General features: G+C 44.1%; 1 protein-coding gene across 3 annotated transcripts in view; it reads left to right on the forward strand.

The window, feature by feature from the left end:
• The window catches only part of DCLRE1C (DNA cross-link repair 1C), a 42,616-nt gene that overhangs the window by 982 nt on the left and 15,568 nt on the right, over nt 1–26,066 (forward strand). The window contains exons 2-9 of one of the 3 annotated variants that reach the window (XM_047754695.1): nt 721–870; nt 11,084–11,135; nt 14,191–14,275; nt 19,153–19,212; nt 22,373–22,428; nt 23,246–23,347; nt 24,245–24,317; nt 24,469–24,609. In XM_047754695.1, the coding sequence (XP_047610651.1) occupies nt 721–870; nt 11,084–11,135; nt 14,191–14,275; nt 19,153–19,212; nt 22,373–22,428; nt 23,246–23,347; nt 24,245–24,317; nt 24,469–24,609 (719 nt within the window). Of the gene's footprint in view, nt 1–720; nt 871–11,083; nt 11,136–14,190; nt 14,276–19,152; nt 19,213–22,372; nt 22,429–23,245; nt 23,348–24,244; nt 24,318–24,468; nt 24,610–26,066 lie in introns of those variants that run through there. The other 2 variants (XM_047754693.1, XM_047754694.1) reach the window with 2 other exon arrangements.

A 26,066-nucleotide genomic window follows, 5' to 3' on the forward strand; every position in this document is an offset into this window, starting at 1 on the left:
CTAGGGGTCGAATCGGAGCTGTAGCTGCCGGCCTACACCAGAGCCACAGCAACGCAGGATCCAAGCCGCGTCTGCAACCTACACCACAGCTCACGGCAACGCCAGATCGTTAACCCACTGAGCAAGGCCAGGGATCGAACCCGCAACCTCATGGTTCCTAGTCGGATTCCTTAACCACTGAGCCACGACGGGAACTCCCCATTGTCCATTCTTAACATCTGGTATGCTGATGGATAGGTCAGTAACTTTTACCCATGAAAACAGGTTTAATATTCAGTATGCTAATTAGCACATCCTTGGGCCTTGACCAGAGATGAAGGTTAATTGAAGCATTCTAGAAGCTACCTCTTGGAGTGCTGATTTCCAGCGTAGCTTAAGTAGGAGACCCCTGACCGCTCTTTTGAGGAGTGACTCAGATATATTTGCACAAACATACCACACTGTGTGATTTTAAAGTAAATCAGTGATATGAAAACAGACCCTTGGGCAGGCAGTGGGTGTGAAGACTAGCTGCTGTGTGTGTGTGAAATCTTTGAAGTTACTGCTTTGGGGAAATGCGTCTGCTTTCTGGCTCTAAGCTCTTTTAATTTATCACTCTTTAATGAGGAAATGCTGGACCTCCTCTCTAGCTGTGCTAAAAACACGTGAGTCCCAGTGAAGGCCTTTCTGCTGCTTCGGGAGAATAATATTTTTGGTTTTGTCTTGTTTTTCATTGAGAAGTCATTCCTGGAAGATGGTGTTTGTACCTCAGAGGCTCTCTGGTGTCTCTGAACTCATTGGGGATGGCGAACGGGATTAAAGAATGGCTTCTTGGGAGTTCCCATTGTGGCGCAGTGGAAATGAACCCGACTAGGAACCATGAGGTGGCAGGTTCGATCCCTGGCTTCGCTCAGTGGGTTAAGGATCTGGTGTTGCTGTGAGCTGTGGTGTAGGTCACAGACATTGTGTGCCTGTGGCATAGGCCAGGAGTTACGCTCTGATTAGACCCCCTAGCTTGGGAACCTCTGTATGCTGCTGGTGTGGCCCTAAAAAGACAAAAAGACCAAAAAGAAAAAAGAAAAAATAAAGAATGGCTTCTTCGGGGCTCAGCCTTCATGCATCAGAGTAGTGGCTTTGGAGAAAGAGTTTGCCTAAAGGAGTTCGTATTTATATTTTTTATTGAATTTATTCTTTTATTATTTAGTAATTGTAGTTGTGAAATCATCATTAGTTTGTATATTAAGGAATACTCTCTCCTGCTGAGCAGTTTATAACTTTTCCTGTCCTCTGTTCCCATGTGGGTCTGTCTTCCCAGTGAGGATGTACACTCAACAAGGTCAAGAACTCAGCTTCTGCTCTCCAGGGTGGCCACATTGTCTCTTGGTGGTTTTTAACTTTTTGGGAAAGCTGACGTCCTTGGATGTGCTGTGAGCTGGCTTGTGTCCTCTCCCTACCCCCATTCATCTTTTGAATCCCTAATCTCCAATGTGGCTGTATTTGGAGAAAGGGCTTTTAGGAGGTGATGGAGGTTAAATGAGGTCATAAGGGTGGAGTCCTAATTTTATAGGAGTGGTGGCCTTCTCTACACACACACACACACACACACACACTGAGGAATGCCGTGTAGGCACACGGGATGAAAGTGGCTGCTGGTAAGGAGAGGCCTCCCCAGAAACCAGCTTTGGTACCTTGATCTTGGACTTGAGCTTCCAGAACCGTTAGAAATACATTTCTTGGTGTTTCCACTGTGGCACAGTGGGTTAAGAACCTGACTGCAGTGGCTCAGATCTCCTGTAGCCGTGTGGGTTCCATCCCTGGCCCAGTGCAGTGGGTTAAGGATCCAGCATTGCCACAGCTGTGGTGTAGGTTGCAGCTGCAGCTTGGAGTCAATCCCTGCCCTGGGAACTTCCATATGCTGCAGGGACAGCGGTAGGAAAAATAAATAAACAAACAAATAAATAAATAAGGAGTTCCCATTGTAGTACAACAGGGATGAATCCAACTAGAAACCATGAGGTTGCGGGTTTGATCCCTGGCCTCGCTCAGTGGGTTAAGGATCCAACATTGCCATGAGCTGTGGTGTGGGTCGAAGATGAGGCTCAGATCTGGTGTTGCTATGGCTGTGGTGTAGGCTGGCAGCTGTATCTCTGATTCTACTCCTAGCCTGGGAATCTCCATGTACTGCACAGGTGCAGCACTGAAAAGCAAAAAAAAAAAAATTAATTACTTAATTTCTCGTTAAAGCCATCCAGTTTGATATTTTGTTATTGAAGCCTGAGCAGAATAATACAGTATATCTGATAAGATCTACAGTCTCCTGTGAAAAAAAATGCACATAAACATGTTAACATCACATTTTTTTTGTCTTTTTTTGTTGTTGTTGTTGTTGTTATTGTTGTTGTTGTTGCTATTTCTTGGGCCGCTCCCGCGGCATATGGAGGTTCCCAGGCTAGGGGTTGAATCGGAGCTGTAGCCACCGGCCTACGCCAGAGCCACAGCAACACGGGATCCGAGCCGCATCTGCAACCTACACCACAGCTCACGGCAACGCCGGATTGTCAACCCACTGAGCAAGGGCAGGGACCGAACCCGAAACCTCATGGTTCCTAGTCGGATTCGTTAACCACTGCGCCACGACGGGAACTCCCAACATCACATTTTGATAAAAGTTGAGGTAGGGAGTTCCCGTTGTGGCTCAGAGGGTTAAGAACCCGACTAGTATCCATGAAGATGTGGGTTTCATCCCTGGTCTCGCTCAGTGGGTTAAGGATCCAGCATTGCTGTGAGCTGTGGTGTAGGTTGCAAATGTGGCTCGAATCTGACGTGACTGTGATATAGGCCTGCAGCTGCAGCTCTGATTTGACCACTAGCCCGAGAATGTCCATATGCTGCAGGTGTGGTCCTAAAAAAAAAAAAGTTGAGGTGGGCCATGGACCTGCTTGATGCCTGTTCATGTTCCATCCAGTGCCGTGTTCAGGGCAGGCTTTAAAGCATCTGTAAGGCCCAGAGGACAAGACGGGACCCATGGCCTGAGATTGCAGCCCAGGGAGGGGTAGGACCCCTTCAGGGGGCAGCTTAATTTGATGTATTTTGGTCAAAGGAAAAGCCAAAGGCCCTGGAAAGGAGGCTTGGGGTGCATCCTGGTGGCAAAAAGGGAACTCACCCAGGTTCCCTCCACTGGTGGGATGGGGTGTCTCGATGGAACAGGATGCTGCCCAGAGGGTTAGTTTGGGAGCAAGGAGCAGAGTCCAGGATCAGCCTCCTCCTTGCTCTGACTCAAACTCTCTGGAAAACTTGATTAAGGAGAGTCCTGCCTGGGGACATACTCATTCTTTGGCCCTAAAGCCTGGCTCAGGAGTGCCCTGAGGAGAGGCACCTTCTGAGGGCGCATGGTCTGTCAGTGTGTGGTCTGGTGACTGCCTTGTTTTTGAGAAATGAGGACCGCCATGTATACATCGAGGGCATGTGTGTCGGTTGTAATTAGGATAATTCAATTTCTTTTTTTCTTTTTTATGAGAATGGTAATGTTTATTTCAGGTTCTCTCTCTCTTTTTGTCTTTTTAAAAAAAAATTTTTTTTTCTTTTTTTGCCACACCCGCAGCATGTGGAAGTTCCAGGGCCAGGGATTGAACCTGCGCCACACAGCAGCAGAAGCCGAGTTCCCATTGTGACACATCGGAAATGAATCTGAGTAGTAACCATGAGGTTCCGGGTTCGATCCCTGGCCTTGCTCTGTGGGTTAAGGATCCGGCGTTGCCATGAGCTGTGGTGTAGGTCACAGACGCGGCTCGGATCTTGCGTTGCTGTGGCTGTGGTGTAGGCTGGCAGTTGCAGCTCTGATTAGATCCCTAGCCTGAGAACCTCCATATACTGTGGGTGTGGCCCTAAAAAGCAAAAAACCAAAAACAAAAACAAAAAGAAGATGCAGGAGCCTTAACCCACTAGGCTATCAGAGAACTCCCTCGATTTTTTTCTCATGGGTGATTGTTTAACATCGTCTCCCTCACAGCCCAGCTTGACTGCCTTTGCCCTCTGCCTTCATCAGGGGCGGTCATGGGCAGTGTTTACATATATTCATCAAAAATGCACATGAAAGTCATTTTTGGTATATGATTTGACTTTTTTTTTTTTTTTGGTCTTTTTTAGGGCTGTACCCACGGCATGCGAAGGTTCCCAGGCTAGGGGCTAATTGGAGCTGCAGCTGCCAGCCTACACCACAGCTCACGGCAACGCCGGATCCTTAACCCACTGAGTAGGGCCAGGGATCGAACCCACAACCCCCGGTTCCTAGTCGGATTCATTTTCACCACCATGGGAACTCCCATTTTTGGTGTATGATTTGAAAAGACTTTCAAAATAACCTGCTTGTTTATGGGTTTGTTTTTGTTTTTTTAAGTAAAATGAACTTTCCAACAGCATTCATGTATTAACCGTAAAAGAGCTGGAAAAGCATTATGTAGAAGAATAATTTTGTTTTAATTAGCTTTAAGCTTATTAAACTTATGATCAGTGTTTAGAAATCTTATAATGAAGATGGTTATTCATGGTTAGACAGCAATGCATTTTTTTTTTCTTTTTGCCTTTTTCTAGGGCTGCTCCCACGGCATATGGAGGCTCCCAGGCTAGGGGTCGAATCAGAGCTGTAGCTGCCGGCCTACACCATAGCCACAGCAATGCCAGATCCGAGCCATGTCTGCGACCTACACCACAGCTCATGGCAACGCTGGAACCTTAACCCACTGAGCAAGGCCAGGGATTGAACCCGCAACCCCATGGTTCCTAGTCAGATTCATTAACCACTGAGCCACGATGGGAATTCCAACAATGCATTTTTTTTTTAATTTAGTTTTTAAATTTTTTGGTTGCACCCGAGGCCTTGGAAGTTCCCAGGCCAGAGACTGAATCCGAGCTGCAGGTACGGCAACACCGGATCCTTTAACCCACTGTGTCAGGTCAGGGATGGAACCTGTGCCAACGCAGGGGTCCAAGCCACTGCAGTTGGATTCTGAACCCACTGTGCCACAGTGGGAGTCCAAGCAATTCATTTTTTAAAAAATTCTTTTTTTTCCTTTTTCTTTTGGACTCCCTTCACCTGATTCTCCCACCTCCTACCCCCCGACCTTTGTTAATCAGCAATATGTTCTCAGAATCCGTGAGGTTGGGTTTTTGCTTTTTCACATTTCATAGAAAAGTGAGATCATGCAGTATTTGTCTGTGTCTGACTATTTCACTTAGCTATGCCTTTGGGCTCCATTCATGTCATAAATGGCAAGAGTTCATTCTTTTTTAAAGCTGACTAATATTCCATTGTGCATATGTATACCACAATGTCTTTATCCATTTATCTCTTGATAGACACTGAGGTTGTTTCCATGTCTTGGCTCTTATAAATAATGCTGCGGCAAACACGAGGGCACAGATACCTTTTCCAGTGAGTGTTTTTGTTTTCTTCAGGTAAATAGCCAGAAGTGAAATTGTTGGATCTTGTAGTTCTGTTTCTAATGTTTTGAGGAACCTCAACCTCCTGTACTGTCTTCCATAGTGGCTGCACCAATTTACATTCCCACCAACAGTGCACAAGCGTTCCCATTTCTCCACATTCTTTTCAACATTTGTTCTTTGCTTTCTTTTTGATCATAGCCGTAATGGGCATGATATCTCAATGTGGTTTTGACTTGCATGTCCCTGCTGATTAGTGATGTGGAGCATTTTTTCGTGTACCTTTTGGCCATACAATATGTCTTGGGGAAAAATGTCTATTCAGATCTGCTCATTAAAAAAACATCACTTAAAAATAACTTTTTTTTTTTGCTGTCAAATTTGTATGAGTTCTCCCCCACCCCTTTCATTTTATGCCCAGACTTGCAGCATGTGGAAGGTCTCATGCTTGGGTCAAATTGGGACTGCAGCTGTGGCCTATGCAACACCAACACCAGATCAGAGCCACAACTGAGACCTATGCCAAAGCTTGCGGCAACTCTGGATCTGTAACCCACTGATGCAGGCCAGGGATTGAATGTACATCTTCTCAAACATTATGTTAGGTTCTTAATCCACTGAACCACAATGAGAACTCCAAGTTCTTTATATATTTTAGATATTAGCCGTGCATCAGATACATGATTTGCAAATATTTTCTCCTCTTAGTAGGTTTTTTTCATTGTGTTAATGTTTCCTTTGCTATGAAGAGCTTTTTAGTTTGATGTAGTCCCACTGTTTATTTTTGCTTTAGCTTTTGGTGTCATATTCAAAATAGCATCACCAAGACCTGCATCAGAGAGATGACTGCCTATGTTTTCTTATAGAAATTTTATGGTTTCAGGTCTTACATTTAAGGCTTTAATCTGTTTTGAGTTATTTTTTGTATGCAGTGTGGTGTGGTAAGACAGTGCTCAGGTTTCATTGTTTTGCATGTGGTTGTCCAGTTTTCCCAACACAATTTATTGAAGAGACTTTCTTCATTGTATAGTCTTGACTTCTTTACCATAAATTGATTGACGCTGTATGTGTGGGTTTATTTCTGGGCCTGGTATTTTTTTCTATTGATCTATCTATGTTTTTATGCCAGTGCCTTAATGTTTTTTTTGCCTTTTCTTTAGGGCCACACCATGACACATGGAAGGAAGTTCCCAGGCTAAGGGTTGAATTGGAGCTTCAGCTGCTGGCCTACACCACAGCCACAACACAGGATCTAAGCTGCATCTGCGACTTGCACCACAGCTCACAGTAATGCCAGATCCCCAACCCACTGAGTGAGGCCACAGATTGAACCCGAGTCCTCATGAATACTAGTCAGATTCGTTATTGCTGCACCACAATGGGAACTCCCATAATGTTTTAATTACTTTAGCTTTGTAATACATTTTGTAATCAGGGAGCATAATGTTTCCAATTCTTTTCTTTTTCAAGATTGCTTAAAAAGAAATCTTTTGTGGTTCTATACTAATTTTAGGATTATTTGTTCTATTTTTATGAAAAATGTCTTTGGAATTTTGATATGGTTTGCATTGAATCTGTTGATTGCTTTGGGTAATATGGACATTTAATAATATTGATTCTTTCAACTCATGAGCATGGATTAGCTTTCCATAACTTTCCGTTTATTTGTGTGATCATAGTTTTTCTGTTAACGTCTTGTATTTTTCAATATGCAAGTCTTTCACGTCCTTGGTTAAACTTATTTATAGATATTCTTTTTGATGCAGTTGTGAATGGGATTGTTTCTAAATTTCTCTTTCTGATGGTTTGTTTTAAGAATGTAGAAATGGGAGTTCCCGTCGTGGGGCAGTGGTTAACGAATCCGACTGGGAACCATGAGGTTGTGGGTTCAATCCCTGGCCTTGCTCAGTGGGTTAAGGATCTGGCGTTGTCGTGAGCTGTGGTATAGGTTGCAGATGCGGCTTGGATCCCACGTTGCTGTGGCTCTGGCGTAGGCCAGTGGCTATAGCTCCGATTGGACCCCTAGCCTGGGAATCTCCATATGCTGTGGAAGCGGCCCTAGAAGAGGCAAAAAGACAATAAAAAAAAAAAAGAATGTAGAAATGCAATGGATTTTTTGTGTTTATGTATCCTGCAACTTTACTGAATTCTTGTATTAGTTCTAATAGGTTTTGATGGAGTCTTTAGAATTTTCTCTGTATGGTGTCATGTTGTGTTTGTAAATAGTGTCAGTTTTATTTCCTCCTTTCTACTTTGGATGCCTATTATTTCTTTTTCTTGCCTAATTGCTCTGGCTAGGACTTACAGTACTATGTTGATTAAAATGCAAGAGTGGGCAGTCTTGTCTTGTTCCTGATATTAGAGGAAGTCTTCATCTTTTGATCATTGATTATGATGTTTGCTGAGGGCTCAAATATGCCCTTTATTATGTTGAGGTATGTTCCCTCTATACCTGATTTGTTGAGAGTTTTTTTTTTTTTTTAGTCATAAATGGATGTTGAGTTTTGTTCAGTGCTTTTTGTGCATTTCTTGAGATGATTATATCATTTTTTATTCTTCATTTTGTTTATGTGATATATCACATTGGCTGATTTGTGGATTTTGAACCATCTTTATGTCCCCAGAATAATAAATCCTACTTGATCATGATGTATGATCTTTTTAATGTATTGTTGAATTCTGTTTGCTGGTATTTAGTTGAAGAGTTTTGCATCTATTTCATCAGGGATATTGACCTGTAGTTTTATTTATTCTTTTTTTGGTGTCCTTGTCTGGCTTTGGTACCAGGGTATTGCTAGCCTCATAAAATGAGTTTTTTGAATGTTTGTAAAATTCACTAGCAAAGCCATCTGGTCCAAGACTGTGTTTGTTGGGGTTTTTTAATTACTGATAGTAGAAAGAATATTCAATATCCTTACTAGTTATCAGTCTGTTCAGGTATTCTGTTTCATCATGGTTCAATCATGGTAGGTTGTATGTTTCTAAGAACTTACCCATTTCTTCTAGGTTGTCCAGTTTGTCGATTTATAAATGTTCACAGAAGTTTCTTACCTTTCTTTTCTGTTGTAATGGTTGTAATAAATCTTCTTCAATTTCTGATTTTATTTATTTGAGTCCTATCTCTCTCTCTATTTTTATTTTTTTGGTGAGTCTAGCAAAGGCTTGTCAATTTTGCTTACCTTTTCAAAGAATAAGTTCTTAGTTTCATTGATTTTCTCTGTTATCTTTTTAGATTCTATTTCACTTATTTCTTCCCTAATCTGTTAGTTTCTTCCTTCTACTAATTTTGGGCTTTGTATGTTCTTCTTTTTCTAGTTTCTTTCTTTCTTTTTCTTTTTAGAGCTGCACCTGCGAAAGTTGCTGGGCTAGGGGTTGAATTGGAGCTGCAGCTGTTGGCCTGCAACACAGCCACAACAACACCAGATTTGAGCTGCATCTGTGACCTACACCACTGGATCCTTACCCACTGAGCAAGGCCAGGGGTCGAACCCACCTCCTCACGGACACTATTGTCAGGTTCTTAACCTGCTGTGCCACAACAGGAATTCCGTTATCTCAGTTATTGAAGTGTAAAGTTAGGTTGATTATTTGACATTTTTCTTATTTCTTGAGGTAAGCACTGAACCCTTGAATTTCCCCTTTAGAACTGATCTTGCTGCATCCTGAAGATTTTGGTATGTTTTTCTTTTGTCTCAAGGTATTCTTAAATTTCTTTTTGATTTTTTCTTTGACCCATTGGTTGTTTAATAGCCTGTAACTTAATTTTCACATTTGTGAATTTTCTAGTTTTCTTCCCGTAATTAATTTTTAGCTTCATACCATTGTAATTGGAAAAGATGCTTTATATGATTTCAGTCTTCTTAAATGTGTTAAACCTTGCTTTGTGGCTTAATATATGGTCTATCTTGGAAATTGTTCTATGTGCACTTGAGAAGAATATGTATTCTGTTGCCATTGCATGGAATGTTCTGCATATATTTGTGAAGTTCACCTGGTCTAATATGTCATTTAAGTCCAATATTTCCATACTGATTTTCTATCTGAATGTTCTATCCATGATGTAAGTAGAATATTAAAGTCCCCTGCTTTTGCTATCTGTTTCTCCTTTTAAGTCTGTTAATATTTGCTTTATATATTTAGATGTTTCTATGTTGGGTGCATAAATATTTACAAATGTTGTATCTTATTGGATAGATCCCTTCATCATTGTATAATATGGTAAGGTCTCTCTCTCTCTCTCTTTTTTTTTTTTTTCTTTTTAGGGCTGTACCTGCAGCATGTGGAGGTTCCTAGGCTAGGGGTCAGTGTGGAATTGTAGCTGCCAGCCTATACCACAGCCACAGCAATGCGGAATCCAAGCTGCATTTGTGACCTATACCATAGTTCACAGGAGTGCTGGATCCTTAACCCACTGAACGAGGCCAGGGATCGAACCTGTGTCCTCATGGATGCTATTCAGATTTGTTTCCGCTGAGCCATGATGGGAACCCCATGGTAATGTCTCTTATTACTGTCTTTGTTGTTGTTTTTACTTTTTTATGGCTGCACACGTGGCATATGAAAGTTCCTAGGCTAGCAATTGAAAGTGAGCTGAGGCTGAGGCCTATGCCACAGCCATGGCAACACTGGATCCAAGCTGCATCTGTGACCTACTCTGCAGCTTGTGGCAATGCCGGATCCTTAACCTACTGAGTGAGGCCAGGGATCAAACCTGCATCCTCACAGAGACTATTGGGTCCTTAACCTGCTGAGCCACAGTGGGAACTCCCAGTCTTTGTTTTAAAGTCTATTTTGTCTAAGTATAGCTACTCTAGCTTTTTTTTTTTTTGTTTCCATTTAGAATTAGGGTAATTAGAAGTTCCCATTGTGGCTCAGCAGATTACAAACACAACTAGGATCCTTGAGGATGTGGGTTTGATCCTTGCCCTCCCTCAGTGGACCTGGCATTTTCGTGAGCTATGGTGTAGGTCACAGATGGGACTTGGATCCTGTGTTGCTGTGGCTGTGGCTGTCTGGTTTGCTTTAAATGTCACCTTTCTCTTTAAGTTGCCTTTCTGTGTTTGTTAATTTGGAAAGCTGTGGAGCAAGCCTCTGTGGGTGGCAATAACCCACCTTTCAACCCAGCAGTTATAGTAGGTTGAGAAGTAATGAAACTTTTTTTTTTTTTTCCTGGCCTAAGCTTGAATGGTTTCCTCAAGGATTCCATGGAAGCAAACTTGAATATCTAGGTGGACTAACTTAAGTGATTGGAATTGAATGGGTCACTGAGAGCCTGGACCAAAGGGTGGCTGGATTGAAATGAAAGAAGAGAGTAAGGGAAAGTGATGGAAGCATTTCCCAAGGAGACCCGGTCACCCACTCTTCTTTGGCTACTCTGAGTCATTTAGACTCTTCCCCCAGGGGTAGGACATCATTCTCCTTTTAAATGGCTTCTGATGGCTTGGAGATGGTCCATTTTTTAGTGGTTCTTGTCCTGTTTTCAGTGGATGCCTCACTTGCAGAAGCAAAAGCCAGTAGCTCATGAAATCAATTCTCTTCTAAAAGTGAAACTCTCATTTATTTTCTCTTAAAAGGAAGCCTAAAATGATCAGATAACTCAGCTTCCTTGGGGCAAGGAATACTCTAAAAAAATAATATATTTCTGATTTTTTTTTTTTTTTGGCAGATCACATGAAAGGATTAAGAGCCTCTACCTTGAAAAGAAGGTTGGAGTGCAGGTAATACATGTTGCTACTTATTTGTGCATGTGTTTTTGTCTTTTTGGGGCCACACCTACGGCGTATGGAAGTTCCCAGGCTAGGAGTCAAATCAGAATTGTAGCTGCTGGCAAATGCCACAGCCGTGCCTACCTGGGATCTGAGCCATGTCTGCGACCTACACCACAGCTCACCACAATGCTAGATCTTTAACCCACTCAGCGAGGCCAGGGATCAAACCCACATCCTCGTGGATACTAGTTGGGTTCGTTACTGCTGAGCCACCATGAGAACTCCTATGTGTGTGTTTTTTAAGTAAAATTTTACTTGAGCTGTAACTTCTACACAGAAATGTACAGACATCATAAGGGAACAGTCTGACAAACATTTGTAAGTGAACAGATCTGTGTAACTTCTGCCCAGCTCAAGACATAGGACAGAACCAAAATCCTGAAACAGACCCCGTCCCTCCCCCAGTCAGTCTTCCCTGCCCACGGGCAACCTCTTTTCTGACGTCTGTTGTCATGTTTAACTTGGGCTGTTTTTGAACTCTATTTAAATTGTTTCATACTGAATAGACTCTCCTACTTTTTTTCTTTTACTTAGCATTATATGTGAATGATTCATCTGTGCTATTGGGCACAGCAGTGGTCTTTCCATTCTGTCCATTTTTCTTTCTTTCTTTTTCCTTTTCTTTTCAGGGCCACTTCCATGGCATATGGAAGTTCCCAGGCGAGGGGTCGAATCGGGGCCTCAGCTGCCAGCCTATGCCACAGCCACAGCACTGTGGGATCTCAGCCATGTCCAAGACCTACACCCCAGCTCACAGCAATGCCGGATCCTCAACCCACTGAGGGAGGCCCGGGATTGAACCTCCATCCTCATGGATTCTAGTCAGGTTCATAAGCTGGTGAGCCACAGTGGGAACTCCCATGTTTGTTTCTGAAAGGGTGTGTATGTGTGTAAAGGGTTGTCTCCTTATAAAGAATTAAATAGCGTTGTTGGTTCTCTTCTTAAAGCTGAGCCTTCAACGTTCTTTTCCTACAGCCATTGCTTACATTCAAAATTATCAAGATATATCCAGTTGCCTCTTGAACCACGTGAGGGTTCGGGGCACTGACTTTCGTCGTGGTTGAAAATTGATGTGTAACGTTACAGTCGGCCCTCCCTATCCCCGGGTCTGCATCCATGGATTCAACCAACCATGGACTGTGTTGTGCCATAGCACTTATTTAGTGAAAACAATTTCTCATATAAGTGGCCTGTTGCTGTGGAATCCTGTGTTGTTCAGGAATCAGCTGGGTGTGGAAAGGAGTGTCTTGGCTTTTTGACTCTTTCTCCTTTGACTTAGCAGCAGGCTTCTTTGCTAAGTGATATCAGTAGTCTGTGTTTATGATAATGGTAACAAATACACACATGCACGCACACACAAACACACACACACACACACACACACACACTAGATGTTGATGATATGGTAGTGAGTAAAACAAAAATCCCTCTCTTCTTGGAGCTGACAGTCTCTTTAGAGCCTCTTGATCATCTTTTGAAAAGACACTACTATTGCTTCTATTTTACAGATGAGGAAACTCAGGAACCAGAGAGGTTAAATTAGTTGCCCAAGGTCACACAGCTAGTGGCAGGACCAGGATTCCCACCAGGTCTGTCTGATTTTAGAGCCTATGTATTAGTTGTCCATTGCTGCGTAGCAAATTATCCCCTGAAGTGACTGAAAAACAACACTCGTCATGTATTGTTATCTGTTGCTGTGCCTCAGGGATTCTGACAGGGCACAGTGGGAGCGGCTGGTTTCTGCCTGACTGGGTATCTTTTGGGGGCGACCTTACCTGAAGGCTCATTCATTCAATGTCTGATGCCTGGACTGGGGACACTTAAATAGTTGGGACACTTTGGGTATCTCTGTCTCTAAACAAATCTCTGCAGCATGGTGGTTTCAGGATATCTAGCCTCCAAAGTCCTGCAGTGCTCTGTCCGTCCCAGTCTGTTGACCAAGGCAGTTGCAAGGGTCTGTCCAGGTTCAAGGGAGGTGAATGGAGACGCCTCCCGTCAAGGGAAAATGTCCATTCCCGTGTGGTTGGAGTGCACGTCAGCGTGGCCAGCTTTGGAAAGTATAATCTGCCATAGATTGTACCCCTAACCTCTCAACTCTAGGGGTGAATTTTTCAAGCTTGTCATGAAATTGATTTCTGCCCAAAAGACACAGACAGAAGCGACTTACACAACGTAAATCTCAAGCAGACTTTGGCTCCCCCTTCCCGTTTAGCAGAGGTAGTTTACCATTTGGTGGTGTCTTTCCAGGCATAGCTGATCCTGTAACACCCATGTCTTTAAGATGAAAATAAACAATGAGGTCCTACTGTACAGCACGGGGAACTATATTCAGTCTCCCGGGATAGACCACGATGGAAAAGAATATTTTTAAAAAGTGTGTGTGTATGTATGACCGAGTCACTTTGCTGTCCAGCAGAATTGGCGTAACAGTGTAAACCAACTATGCTTTCATACTAACACTAACAAAAATGAGAATGGTGAAGACCAACCTTTGGGGAGGTCGGAGAACACAACATTCATTCTCATCTGCTGCTTCCCCTTCGCTTTATTTTTTTAATTTATTTTTTTAGGGCCACACCTGAGGCATTTGGAAATTCCCAGGCCAGGGGTCGAATCAGAGCTTCAGCTGCCGGCCCACAGCACAGCCACAGCAACGCCAGATCCGAGCCGCATCTGTGACCTGCACCACGGCTCACGGCAACGCCGAATCCCTAACCCACTGAGCGAGGCCAGGGTTTGAACCTGCGTCCTCATGGATCCTAGTCGGGCGTGTTACTGCTGAGCCACAATGGGAACTCCCCTTCCCTTTACAGTGATGGGGCGGAGGTGGTCATTGGAGGTTAGGCCTATTGGGAACCATTCTAACACTTTTGGTGCCAGCTCCATTTCTGAATTACTCAGGGTATCTGATGCATGTTGAAACAGATTTCCTAGTCACCCAGATGGCTCATTTTGGATGGTACTAAAATGACTTCTTTTTTTTTTTTTTAATCTCTCTTTTCAGCTTGAAGGTCTCCTTATACTGTTCACCTGTTACTAGAGAATTGTTGTTAACCAACCCGAGGTACAGATTTTGGGAGAAACGAATTGTAAGTTTTATTTTTTTCGAATGCCACTAATTCTTTTTTTCAAGTGGGAACTACTTTTCGAGGGAGATGGAACAAATGTATAAATATATTTATCTGCAGTAATTATGGTGTCGCTATCCACTCTTTTGTCATTCCTTAATTGTGGAAGAGCTTGGCTTTTTATTGTTGTCACTTTGTCTTTCTTGTCCTTGAACATGTTGACCTAGATTCTTAGTTTTGTCTCGTCTCAAAGACCCTCTTGCCCAGCTGCATTTTAGTAGTTTAAAGCATAAAATGTTCAGTGACATAATCGATAGATCCTTTTATTTAGATCATGGATTAGGTGAGGAAAAATGAAGAGGACTTAGGGGTTATAATAAGAAAGGAATAATAAGCTGAATAAAAACAGGATGGATAATTTGAACCTGACAGAATAAAGTGGATCTCTGCAGTGGAAGGCGGATAGTAGAGGAGAGAAGACCATATGGCAGGTAGAAAATGTGAAGATGGCAGAAAAAGTTCTGTTGCAACTGTAGTTGCTATCCACATGAATGGATTTCATTCAATTTGTGATCCAAAGACGAAATCGTAGTTTAGGTTTTTAAAAAAAAAAAAAAAACCCAGCCTGGAGTTCCCATCGTGGCTCAGTGGTTAACAAATCCGACTAGGAACCATGAGGTTGCAGGTTCGATCCCTGGCCTTGCTCAGTGGGTTAAGGATCCGGCATTGCCATGAGCTGTGGTGTAGTTTGCAGACGCGGCTCAGATCCCGAGTTGTAGGCCGGTGGCTACGGCTCCAATTTGACCCCTAGCCTGGGAACCTCCGTATGCCATGGGAGTGGCCCTAGAAAAAGGCAAAAAGACAAAAACAAACAAAAAACCCAGCCTTAGTCTGCAAGAGACGTAGATGACATTAAAGGAAAAACATAGGTCAAAAGTGGGGAAAAAAAAGAAAAAGAGAAAAGATATACTGAACAATTAGAAGCTAAAAATGCCAAAGTGGCAACTTTTATATCATGTAAAGAGCTGAAGGAAAAAAAGAAAATCTAAATTTTCAAGAGGGTGAAAGAAGATCAAGAAGATGTGAACACACACACACACACACACACACACACACTCACAACTGACAAAATAACCTCAAACTGGATTCTGTCGTAGTTGGTCATCTAGTGCTTGATGGGAGAAAGAGAACCATCGTTCGTAGGTAGAATTCTGCTTCATTATGTGGCTTAAACTGCCAGTAATTGGGGCAGCTGGCGGAGAAGTCTGAACAAGCAAAGAGTCTTTTTGATGTCTGACTGCCAATAACTTACAGCTCCCACCTCCAGCTTCCCTTTCTGCCCCACATCTGGGCAAACTGATAAAAAAAAAAGAAAAAAAAAAAGCCTGTCCTTTCCTGGGCGCCTACATAGAGTTCAAACATGAAAGCTCAGGGCCACCTGTAACCACAGTGAAAACCAGGGCCACTTGTTCCTATTTTCTCAAGCTACCTGGGCCACTTCCTCCCAGCCTGGGTACCAGCCTCCGCTCCCCAGAACGTCCCAGGATGTGGATAGTGCAGTGTTTTCACACCCTCTTGGGGCATGTTTGGTGGAATTTTCAGTCTCAGCTTCTGATCTGTCCCTTAGGGTGGGACCCGACAGAGGCCATCCCTATGGAGAGGGACCCAACGGCAAGGCCGCTAAGTAACCTTGGCCTTGGTGTTAGGCCTGCAGTTGCTGTGGGTCATTCCGACCAGCAGTCAGGAAGGGAAGCTGAGGAAGAAGGGGAGAAGAGCAGGGATAGGCTGGAATCCACGGGGACAAGTGGGGACCCATGCCTGCCTCTCACTCCTCCCAACCTTGGTAAAGCTAACGCTGCTGTTCCCTTGGCCACTGAGTCGCACATACGAGGCCCAGGGCTCCGAGAAGCTGAGTGGGAATATCCCGCAGAAGATGGAGCTGCGCTGTCCTGCCCGTGTCAGTGAATTGAGCCTGCAGATCAGCAACACAGGAGTTGTTGTCATTCCTGGTGCCTTGCAGAGCTTTGAAAAATGCTGCTGGCTGACGTCTGCCATCCGAGTCTTACCCAGGTGTTTCTTGGGGCTACTGCTAACCCGGACGTATACACAGCAGGAGCTTACAGGATAGTCCAGGCTCCGCTGAGTGGATGTAATTCAAGGCCACCTCGCAATCTAAGGGGGAAGGGGGCAGCTCGACAGAGGCAGGTGGAGAGCTTACCAGACACTCTCAGAAACTGAACACGAGGGACGTGGGAAGTAAGTAAATAGCCAGAAGGCTTAAATGATGTAATGAATGCTTGTGAACTAATTGAAACACAGAGCTTTAAACCCAGCGAAGCAAAGAAGATCTTTGGGTGCACATGGACATCGACCAAAATCAGCAAGTGCTTTGTCACTGACGCCTTTCAAGAAATCCTAGTGATTTGTTCTTTGATCATAATGCAGTGATATTGGAAATCAGAAATAAAAGGAGAGTTAAATTCATCCCATACATGTGGGAACTAAAGGTTTACCACAAACAACTCTCAGGTTAAAGAGGAAGTTGTAAAGAAAAATATACAATTCTTAGGACTGAGGAACAATAAAAATAGGACATCAAAATGTGTGGAGCACAGCTCAATACTTAAAGGGATGGAGTTCCCATCGTGGCACAGTGGAAATGAATCCAACTAGGGACCATGAGGTTGCGTGTTCGATCCCCAGCCTAGCTCTGTGGGTTGGCGATCCGGCGTTGCTGTGAGCTGTGGTGTAGGTTGCAGATGCAGCTCGGATCTGGTGTTGCTGTGGCGGTGGCGTAGGCCGGCAGCAACAGCTCTGATTAGAACCCTAGCCTGGGAACCTCCATATGCTGCAGGTGCAGCCCTAAAAAGACAAAAGACCAAAAAAAAAAAAAAAATTAAAGGGAAATTGACAGCATTAAATGCATTTCTTAAAAAGCAAAGACGAATTAAATGGAAGAATTCTTTGACTTATTAACAAGGAAAAGAAGCAACAAAGCAAATCTAAGGACGTGTAAAAGAAGGAAATAATAAAGACAAAATGACAGATTAGTGATATAGAGACTAACTACCACAGAAAATTAACAAAAGTAAAAACTGGCCTTTAGAGAAATAGAGATAACTTTCTGCCAAGATTGATGAAAAAAAGATGTATATAAAAATACAGAATGATAGGCATTCCCATTGTGGCACAGCAGAAACGAAGCCGACTAGGAACCATGGGGTTGTGGGTTTGATCCCTGGCCTTGCTCAGTGGGTTAAGGATCTGGCACTGCCATGAGCTGTGGTATAGGTCACAGATGTGGCTTGGATCCTGTGTTGCTGTGGTGTAGGCTGCCAGCTGTAGCTCTGATTCGACCCCTAGCCTGGGAACCTCCATATGCTGCAGGTATGGCTCTCAAAAGCAAAACAAACAAACAAAAAAACCCAAAACAGAATGATAAAAAGGAAAATAACTATTAATAAGAGCAATGCACAATGCCTTATTTTCAAAATTAATGTGGTAGTGTATTTGATAATTTAGACACAGTGGATAAATACCTGGGAAAGTAGGAAAATACCAAATTAAGGCAAGAAAAGTAGGAAACTTGAATAAAGAAATAGCCATCAGGCGTTCCCATTATGACTCAGTGGGTTAAGAACCCAACAGAGTCCCTGTGAGGCCTTATTTAGTGGGTTAAGAATCTGGCATGGCTGTACACTGGCATAGGTTGTAGATGCAGCTCGGATCCAGCATTGCTGTGGCTGTGGCATAGGCCTGCAGCTGCAGCTCTGATTTGACTCCTATCCTGGGAACTTCTGTATGCCACAGTTGGAGCTGCAAAAATGGAAAAAAAAAAATTTTTTTTTTAATTTAAAATTTTTAAAACAATTTTGAAAGATCTCTTCTTCAAAAAAGCCCCAGGTCCAGATGGTTTTATGGGCACGGTTGGCCACATGTTCAGAGAACAAGTAATTCTTGTTTTAGGAGAGAATAAAAAGATAAGCCAGTCAACCTCACTGGCAAACCGGATAATGGTAGGACATGGGGAGGAAAGGCTATTTCATTCATGAGCATGTGTGAACATCCAAATTAGGGTAATAGCTAACTGAACCTAACAGTGTTAGAAAAAAAGTGCATCACAAATAGAGTGTTTATTCTAGAAATGCATGAATATTTTTATACCTGAACCACAGTCACTGTGAGTTTTATGGTATCAGTGGACTAAAGAGATGAACAATTATGTTCATTCATCAGCTACTTACTAAATGCCTCTTTGTGCTGGTGGCTGTTCCAGTAAATTGTACGAGGACCCTTGGACCGTTCTGCAGCAGCTTGAATCTGTAAATTTGGCCAGTGTGTCAGGACTGATGGCAGACTGTTCTGCTGCAGAAAACCTAAACACATAGAACACCTGACCACCTGTCGTACAAAGACTAAGGTCAAAAGGAAAATGGGATGGGAGCAGGAGGGATGGGGAGGTGAAGGGAGGGAGATTGAATTCATAGAACTGCTGTGTCAAAGGATGTATAAGTATATATAATGTATTGCCACCTCCAGAAAGGTATTTTATTTATTTATTTATTTTGTTTGTTTGTTTGTTTGGAGCAGAGAAAGGTTTATTGCAGGGCCCAGCAATGAAAACGGGTGGCTTATGCTCAAAAACTTTGAACTCCCTGACGGTACCTGGGAAAAGTTTTTATAGGTAGAATTTGGGGTGAGGGCTGCAGAGGGTGTGCCCAGAAGGGTATTTTTTTAGCTTTATTATTTTTTCAAGCTGTTAAGCCATTACTGTCGTGAAGTCAGAAATGGTTCCACGGAGTCTATGACTTCTCTTGGTCCCCTTTCTGTGTTTGAGACGGCAAAGGCACATAAAGTCATGGAAAAACTGAAAATGTATACTTCTCTTCTTTTAATAGGTGTCAATTGAAATTGAAACTCCTACCCAGATATCTTTAATTGATGAAGCGTCAGGCGAGGTAACTAAGTACTAAATACTGTGTTTTTAAAAAATCATTACTTAGCATTAAATGATTGTGTACCTTTCTCCTTGCTTGTGAATGCTCATTTAACCATAAATAAAATTTATAGTAAATGAGTGGGTTTGCAGGGAAAAAAAAAACCATCTGTGATATATTTTCTATGTCCAAAGGATTAGTCTATGTCAGAGCTGCTTCTTTTTAGTATTACGTGCTAATTATAGGTGCTCTGTAATCATGATATTACTAAAGAATGTGATTGTCACATTTATTAAGTTTATTATATAATGTTCAAGATGTAAAATGGTGCTCAGTGTTTTTGCAGCGTATTTAGGTATATTTTGATTTATTTTCCCCCCCAAATCATTTTTTTATTCAAGAAGAAGACATTATCCAGGTGGATCCATTTTATTTTTTGTCCTTAAATTTAGAAGCAGGTCCTTTTGTGTGGCAGTTATCTTTTTTAATAGTAAATAGGACTAAGGACCTACCTTTTATGTATTTATATATTTATAGCGCAAATCATAGGTAGGGCTAGAAAGTGTTTTCCTCTTTTATGGCAAATCTAGTTAAAATTTATTCTGTAGTCTGATTAGAACCTGCTTAATTGACACGTTTAATCTGGAGGGTGTCCTTGGTGGTATGACTATAATGGGACAGCGGTCACTTTTTACATTTCCTCCCTGGAGATTAGGCATTGAAGTCCTTTTTTTTTTTTTTTTTTCCTGTTTTTCTTTTGCTTTTTTTTCTTGTCTTTTTTCTTTATCTTTTCTTTCCTTTCTTTTTTTTTTTTTCCGTTTTTTATTTTGACTGCCTCACAGCACAGGGAGTTTCTGGGCCAGGGATCAGATCTGAGCTGCAGTTTCAACCTTTGCACCACGGCAGGGTCTCCTGAAGTCCTTCTAGAACTACTCTCCTGAGGGAGGGGAGGCGGGATGCCCTGAACCTTGCTAATTGCCATCCTGAGCTCGGGTAGTGCACACGTTCGGGGAGACACTCTTGGTGCCTGGCAGCCTGTGACATGTGCTGGTGAAAGGCTTTCTCAGAATTGGGTTCCAGACAGCAGGTGGCTCTTAAAGAGCAGGGTCCTGGTGCCCCACTCTCGTCCTTTCCTTTTCTTGTCCTGCTCTGAGGCTTGCATGTGTGTGTCTCCAGCTCCAACCAGGGGGAGAGCCCATTTTATATTTATTTTTATTTTATTTTAATTTTTTTTTATGGCTAAATGTGCAACATATGGAGATTGCCAGGCCAGTAATCAAATCTGAGCCATGACTGAGACCTATGCCGAAGTTGCCCCAATGCTGGATCCTTTAACCCAATGTACCAGCCTGGGGGTCAAACCCAGGCCTCCTTAGCGACCTGAGCCACTGCAGTTAGATTCTTAACCCGTTGCACCACGGCAGGAACTTTTTATTTTTATTTTTTTAATAAATTTATTGGAGTATAGTTGACTTAGTTGTATTTCAGGTATTCAGCAAATTACATCGGTTATACAAATACATACAGCCATTCCTTTTGATTCTTTTCCCATATAGGTTATAGCAGAGTTTTGAGCATAGTTCCCTGTGCCACACTGTGGGTCCTTGTTACGCAACTCTTTTATACGTAGTAGTGTGTATGTGTCAGTCCCAGCCCCCTAATTTATCCCTCCCACCCCACATGGTAACCCTAAATTTGGTTTCAAAAGGGAGAGTCTGGAGTTCCCGTCGTGGCTCAGTAGTTAACGAATCCGACTGGGAACCATGAGGTTGTGGGTTCGATCCCTGGCCTTGCTCAGTGGGTTAACGATCTGGCGTTGCCGTGAGCTGTGGTGTAGGTTGCAGATGTGACTCAGATCCCACGTTGCTGTGGCTGTGGTGTAGGCTGGCAGCTACAGCTCCGATTCGACCCCTAGCCTGGGAACCTCCATATGCTGCGGGAGCGGCCTTAGAAATGGAAAAAAAGAAAAAAAAAAAAGGGAGAGTCTGTCTTAAAGGGGCCTTTGGAATAAACTACGTCAGACACACCTTATGACTAGAGAGCTGGAGCGTCCAGAGCTCTGCCCCACCATGTATCAAACCTACGCGTGGTGCCCGTGAGGATGTGCCTAGTGGGGCAGTACAGCATGCTGTGTGGTGACTTGGGACCAGGCTACATCAGAGTTTTAAAAAATGTTTTAAAATAACTTTATTGAGACATAATTCATGTACCATCCCACTCACCCCATTTCAAGTTCACAGTTCAGGAGTTCCTGTTGTGGTGCAGCGGAAACATACCCAACTAGTATCCATTAGGATGCTGGTTTGATCCCTGGTCTCACTCTGTGGGTCAGGGATCCGGCATTGCTCTGAGCTGTGGTGTAGTTCGCAGATGCACCTGGGGTCTGGTGTGCCTGTGGCTGTGGTGTAGGCCAGCAGGTGCAGCTCCGATTTGATCCCTAGCCTGGGAACTTCCATGTGCCGTGGGTGTGGCCCTAAAAAGTGAACATAAAAATAAAAGAAATAGGCAGTTCAGTGGCTTTTTGTATATTCACAGAGTTGTATATCCATCACCACAAGCAATTTCAGAATATTTTCATCACCCAGAAGACCACTTGGTACCCATTAGCAGTCACCCTCTATTTCTCCCTCCCCCTGGCTCCTAGCAACTGCTAGTCTAGTTTAAGTCTCTATGGTTTGCCCATTCTGGACATTTCGTAAAAATGGACTCATATAACACGTGGTCTTTTGTGAGTGCTTTCAGTTTGCATAATTTATCCCTGCTGTGGTGGGTGTCAATACTTCATGTCTTTTTATGGCCAAATAACATCCCCCTGTATGGCTAGACCACCTGTTGCGTATTCAGTCATCAGTTGATGGACATTCGGGCTGGTTCTACTCTTGGGCTGGCATGAAAGATGCTGCTCTGAATATTCATATATAGGTTTTTGTGTGTGGACCTGTTTTCGTTTCTCAAGTGTATACCCAAGAGTGAAATTGCTGTGTCATATTGCAACTCTGCATGTAACCGTTTGTTTTGTGGGTGAGGATTCCACTTGTTTCCAGGATCGGAGAGTGGGGAAATGAGGAGAAAAGGCATACGTTCTTGGGACGTACTTGCGTGTGTTCTGTTAAGGAGGGCTTTGTTTAACTGGGTCCTAATGATAAATTTCTATTATTTTTTTTCTTTATTTTCTTTTTAGAAGGAAGAAATTGTTGTGACTCTCTTACCAGCTGGTCATTGCCCAGGATCAGTTATGTAAGGGGGTTCATCTCTTTTGCCCATTTATTCTGCGTAGAAACGTATTGTATTTGTAGAAATAAACATTAAGGGTCTAGAAAACAATATGTGTAGGGAGATTTGATTCTCTTTTTTTTCTTTTTTTGTCTTTTTGCTCTTTCTTGGGCCGCTCCTGCGGCATATGGAGCTTCCCAGCTAGGGGCGAATTGGAGTGTAGCTGCCAGCCTATGTCAGAGCCACAGCAACTCGGGACCCAAGCCACGTCTGCAACCTACACCACAGCTCACGGCAACGCCGGATCGTTAACCCACTGAGCAAGGGCAGGGACCGAACCCGCAACCTCATGGTTCCTAGTCGGATTCGTTAACCACTGTGCCACGACGGGAACTCCTGATTTGATTCTCTTGATGGCAGTTCGTTTAATCTTTGTTTCCAAATTGAATTTGAGGGACTGTGGTGCAGATCAAGTTTGAAACGTGGCTTTCTGACAATGCAAGACTTCAGTAGCCATTTCTCCACTGGCTTTGCATTTTCCTGTCGCGTGGATTTTTCTCTCCACAAACAGGAATGATTTCATTGTACAGTTGAGGGAGCTCACGTATTTTGGGGCCATCTCTTGCAAACTCAGTAGCATCGCCATTGTGTTATTTTTTCCAACCTCCCGGGAAGAGGTGGCAGCTGAGTGTCTGGTGTGGTTAAGCAGTACGGAAATTCTGTTCATGCCACGTCAGGGTGGCTGTGTTTGGCAGGCAGCGTGGGCTGTGGCTTTAATATATATTTGCTTTACTGGGATTTTGTATGAGGCCTAAGTCACTGAGATATATTTCCTTTTCAGGTTCTTATTTCAGGGCAACAATGGAACTGTCTTGTACACAGGAGACTTCCGATTGGCAAAAGGAGAAGCTGCCAGAATGGAGCTTCTGCACTCGGGGGGCAGGTACTGGGCTTTACATAATACTTGAACGTTAAGACTATGTTGTTGTAGAGATTTTACTGCTCTTCTCCCCTACACATGTATGAGGCTTTGTTGCTTTTATTTATTTATTTTTTTTGCTTTTTAGGGCCACACCCGCAGCACATTGAGGTTCCCAGGCTAGGGGTCAAATCAGAGCTGCAGCTGCTGACGTACACCACAGCCACAGCAACGCAGGATCTGAGCTCCACATGTGACCTACACTGCAGCTCATAGCAATGCTGGATCCTTAACCCATTGATCGAGGCCAGGAATCGAACTCATGTGCTCATGGTTCCTAGTCAGATTTGCTTCCGCTGTACCACGACGGAAACTCCTGCCTTTGTTTTTATTAGAAGTCTAACTCAATTATAATATTTTTAACAGCAAAGCAAATTTTTCCTCTTGAAATGAGGGGATGATGACATTCCATGTGTGGATTGGGGTAGTAGTTACATGAACTGATCGAAATTCACTCAACCAGGAGTTCCCTGGTGACTCAGTGGGTTAGGGACCTGGCATTGTCACTGCTGCGGTTTGGGTCGCTGCTGTGGCAGGAGTTCAGTCCTTAGCCCAAGAATTTCCATATGCCCTGGGCCCAGCCAAAAGTAAAAAAAAAAAAAAAATCCCTCACCCATCTGTCTTATATTATTATCCTATGGAAATCACTTCCTAACCATGTCGATACAGTAAAAAATTCCAGGGAGTTCTCTTGTGGCCCAATGGATTAAGGATCTGGCTGTTGTCACTGCAGTGGCGTGGGAGTGGCCAAAAAAGAAAACCCAAGTGGACTGAAACCTCCTGTAAAATAACTGAGAGTTTCGACTTCACGCGTGTTGTATTTCACGTGATTAACAGCTCTTGTGTTCTGTTTATCTTCAGTGTGAAAGACATCCAGAGTGTGTACTTAGACACCACTTTCTGCCATCCAAAGTATTACCAAATTCCCAGTCGGGTACGTCTCTCCGGACGGGTGGCTGTATTTCTCAGGGGGCGGGCTGCAGGCTAACAGGTTGGGTGGTAACGGTAACGGGCCCCCTGGCCTTAATGTCTGGGGACGCTGGGAACGGAAAAGGCCTCAACTGCCTCTTCAAACCCCTGCCCAGGAGGAGTGTCTGAGAGGGATCTTGGAGCTGGTCCGCAGCTGGATCACACGGAGCCCCTACCACGTGGTGTGGCTGAACTGCAAAGCGGCCTATGGGTACGAGTACCTGTTCACCAACCTCAGCGAGGAGTTCGGAGTCCAGGTACCTGAGGGCTCTTTCTCCCACCCCCGCCCCCAAAGTCCCCTCTAACTGGAAACCCCATCAGACGGCCCAGCCTTCCTCACCTTGGTTTATTCACTTCTGCTTGGGAGGACTTGACAGGTGGAAAGAGCCCTTCGGTGAAAAGTCCCACAAAGGAAGTGTGTTTTGTTCAAAATACTGGGTCATGAAATAAACGTAGTGTTTGTCACGAGCATTGAAAATAAATGTGAACTAGGAAGTATCCGAGAGTATGGCTTGCAGTCAGAGCGGTTATTGTGTGAATATTTACATCGGAAGTCAGATATATCAACAGATCTTTTTCGACTTAACCAAAGGGCTGTGTCCCAGTGAAGCCATAAATCTGTCTGGCTCGAGTTCCCTGTAGTGGCTCAGTGGTTAACGAACCACACTAGCATCCATGAGGGCGCAGGTTCGATCCCTGGCCTCGCTCAGTGGGTTAAGGATCCGCAGCATTGCCATGAGCTGTGATGTAGGTGGCAGATGCGGCTCGTATCTGGTGTTGCTGTGGCTGTGGTGTAGGCGAGGGGCTGCAGCTCTGATTGGACCCCTAGCCTGGGAACCAACATATGCCACAGGTGTGGCCCTAAAGAGACATTAAAAACAATCAAAAAATCTGTCAGGCTCCTCCGCCTGCAGAGGAAGAGCCTCCTCCACTCTCCCTCGGGTTCTCACTTGCACACAACAAGGATCTGGAGATGCAGGCTGGCAGGTCCTGTAGCCGAGCCGGGATGGAGCCTGCGGGCTTGTCCTACAAGGATGGAGTCGGGCGGTCTGGCAGGAGGTTGTTCCTGCCGGGAGGTGCTGCAGCAGCGCCAGGGTGGAGCCAGGGGTCTGGCGGCGCAGGGATGGAGACAGGCCCTGTCTCCAGGCAGGAGCGATCGGCTCAGGACGGGATCGGTTCTGAGTGGAAGGGAATTTCCCTTCAAAGGGACACCACCTTCGTGTGACACTTTTGACCTGGGCTCTTTTAACGAGCCTTTCAGATCCATGGCCTCAGAGATCACAATCTTGATCACAGTTGAAATCAGGTCGCCATGAACCAGTTTTATGGACGCCTTCAGAGGGCGGGCCACCCTGGGCTGGGGACTGGCCCTGGCTGCCACCGGGTGTGGGTGTTTCCTTAGGTCCCTACATCATGGGCCTGTTTGGGGACCCTCATTCTCTTGCCCCAGGCCCACTAATTTCCTGTCCCAGCCCCCGCCCCCGTGCTGTGTGTAAGGGCTGAGTGTTGTTTTGCTCTCCGCATGGGGGTGCGTTTGGATCCTCTGGTCCGTCCCACCTTAGTCGCGTGGGGAAAGGTTATGGGGAGGCGCTCCAAGCGCACGCCCCTGGTGCCTGCGTGTGTGTTCATTGTTTACGCAGGCCTCCCGTTTTTGGCAACAGCAAATGGCCTGTTTTGAATCACCCAGGTCCCCGTCCCTGTCCTCTCCTAACAG

This window comes from Phacochoerus africanus, chromosome 12, assembly GCF_016906955.1.
Source record: "Phacochoerus africanus isolate WHEZ1 chromosome 12, ROS_Pafr_v1, whole genome shotgun sequence".
Lineage (NCBI taxonomy): Eukaryota > Metazoa > Chordata > Mammalia > Artiodactyla > Suidae > Phacochoerus > Phacochoerus africanus.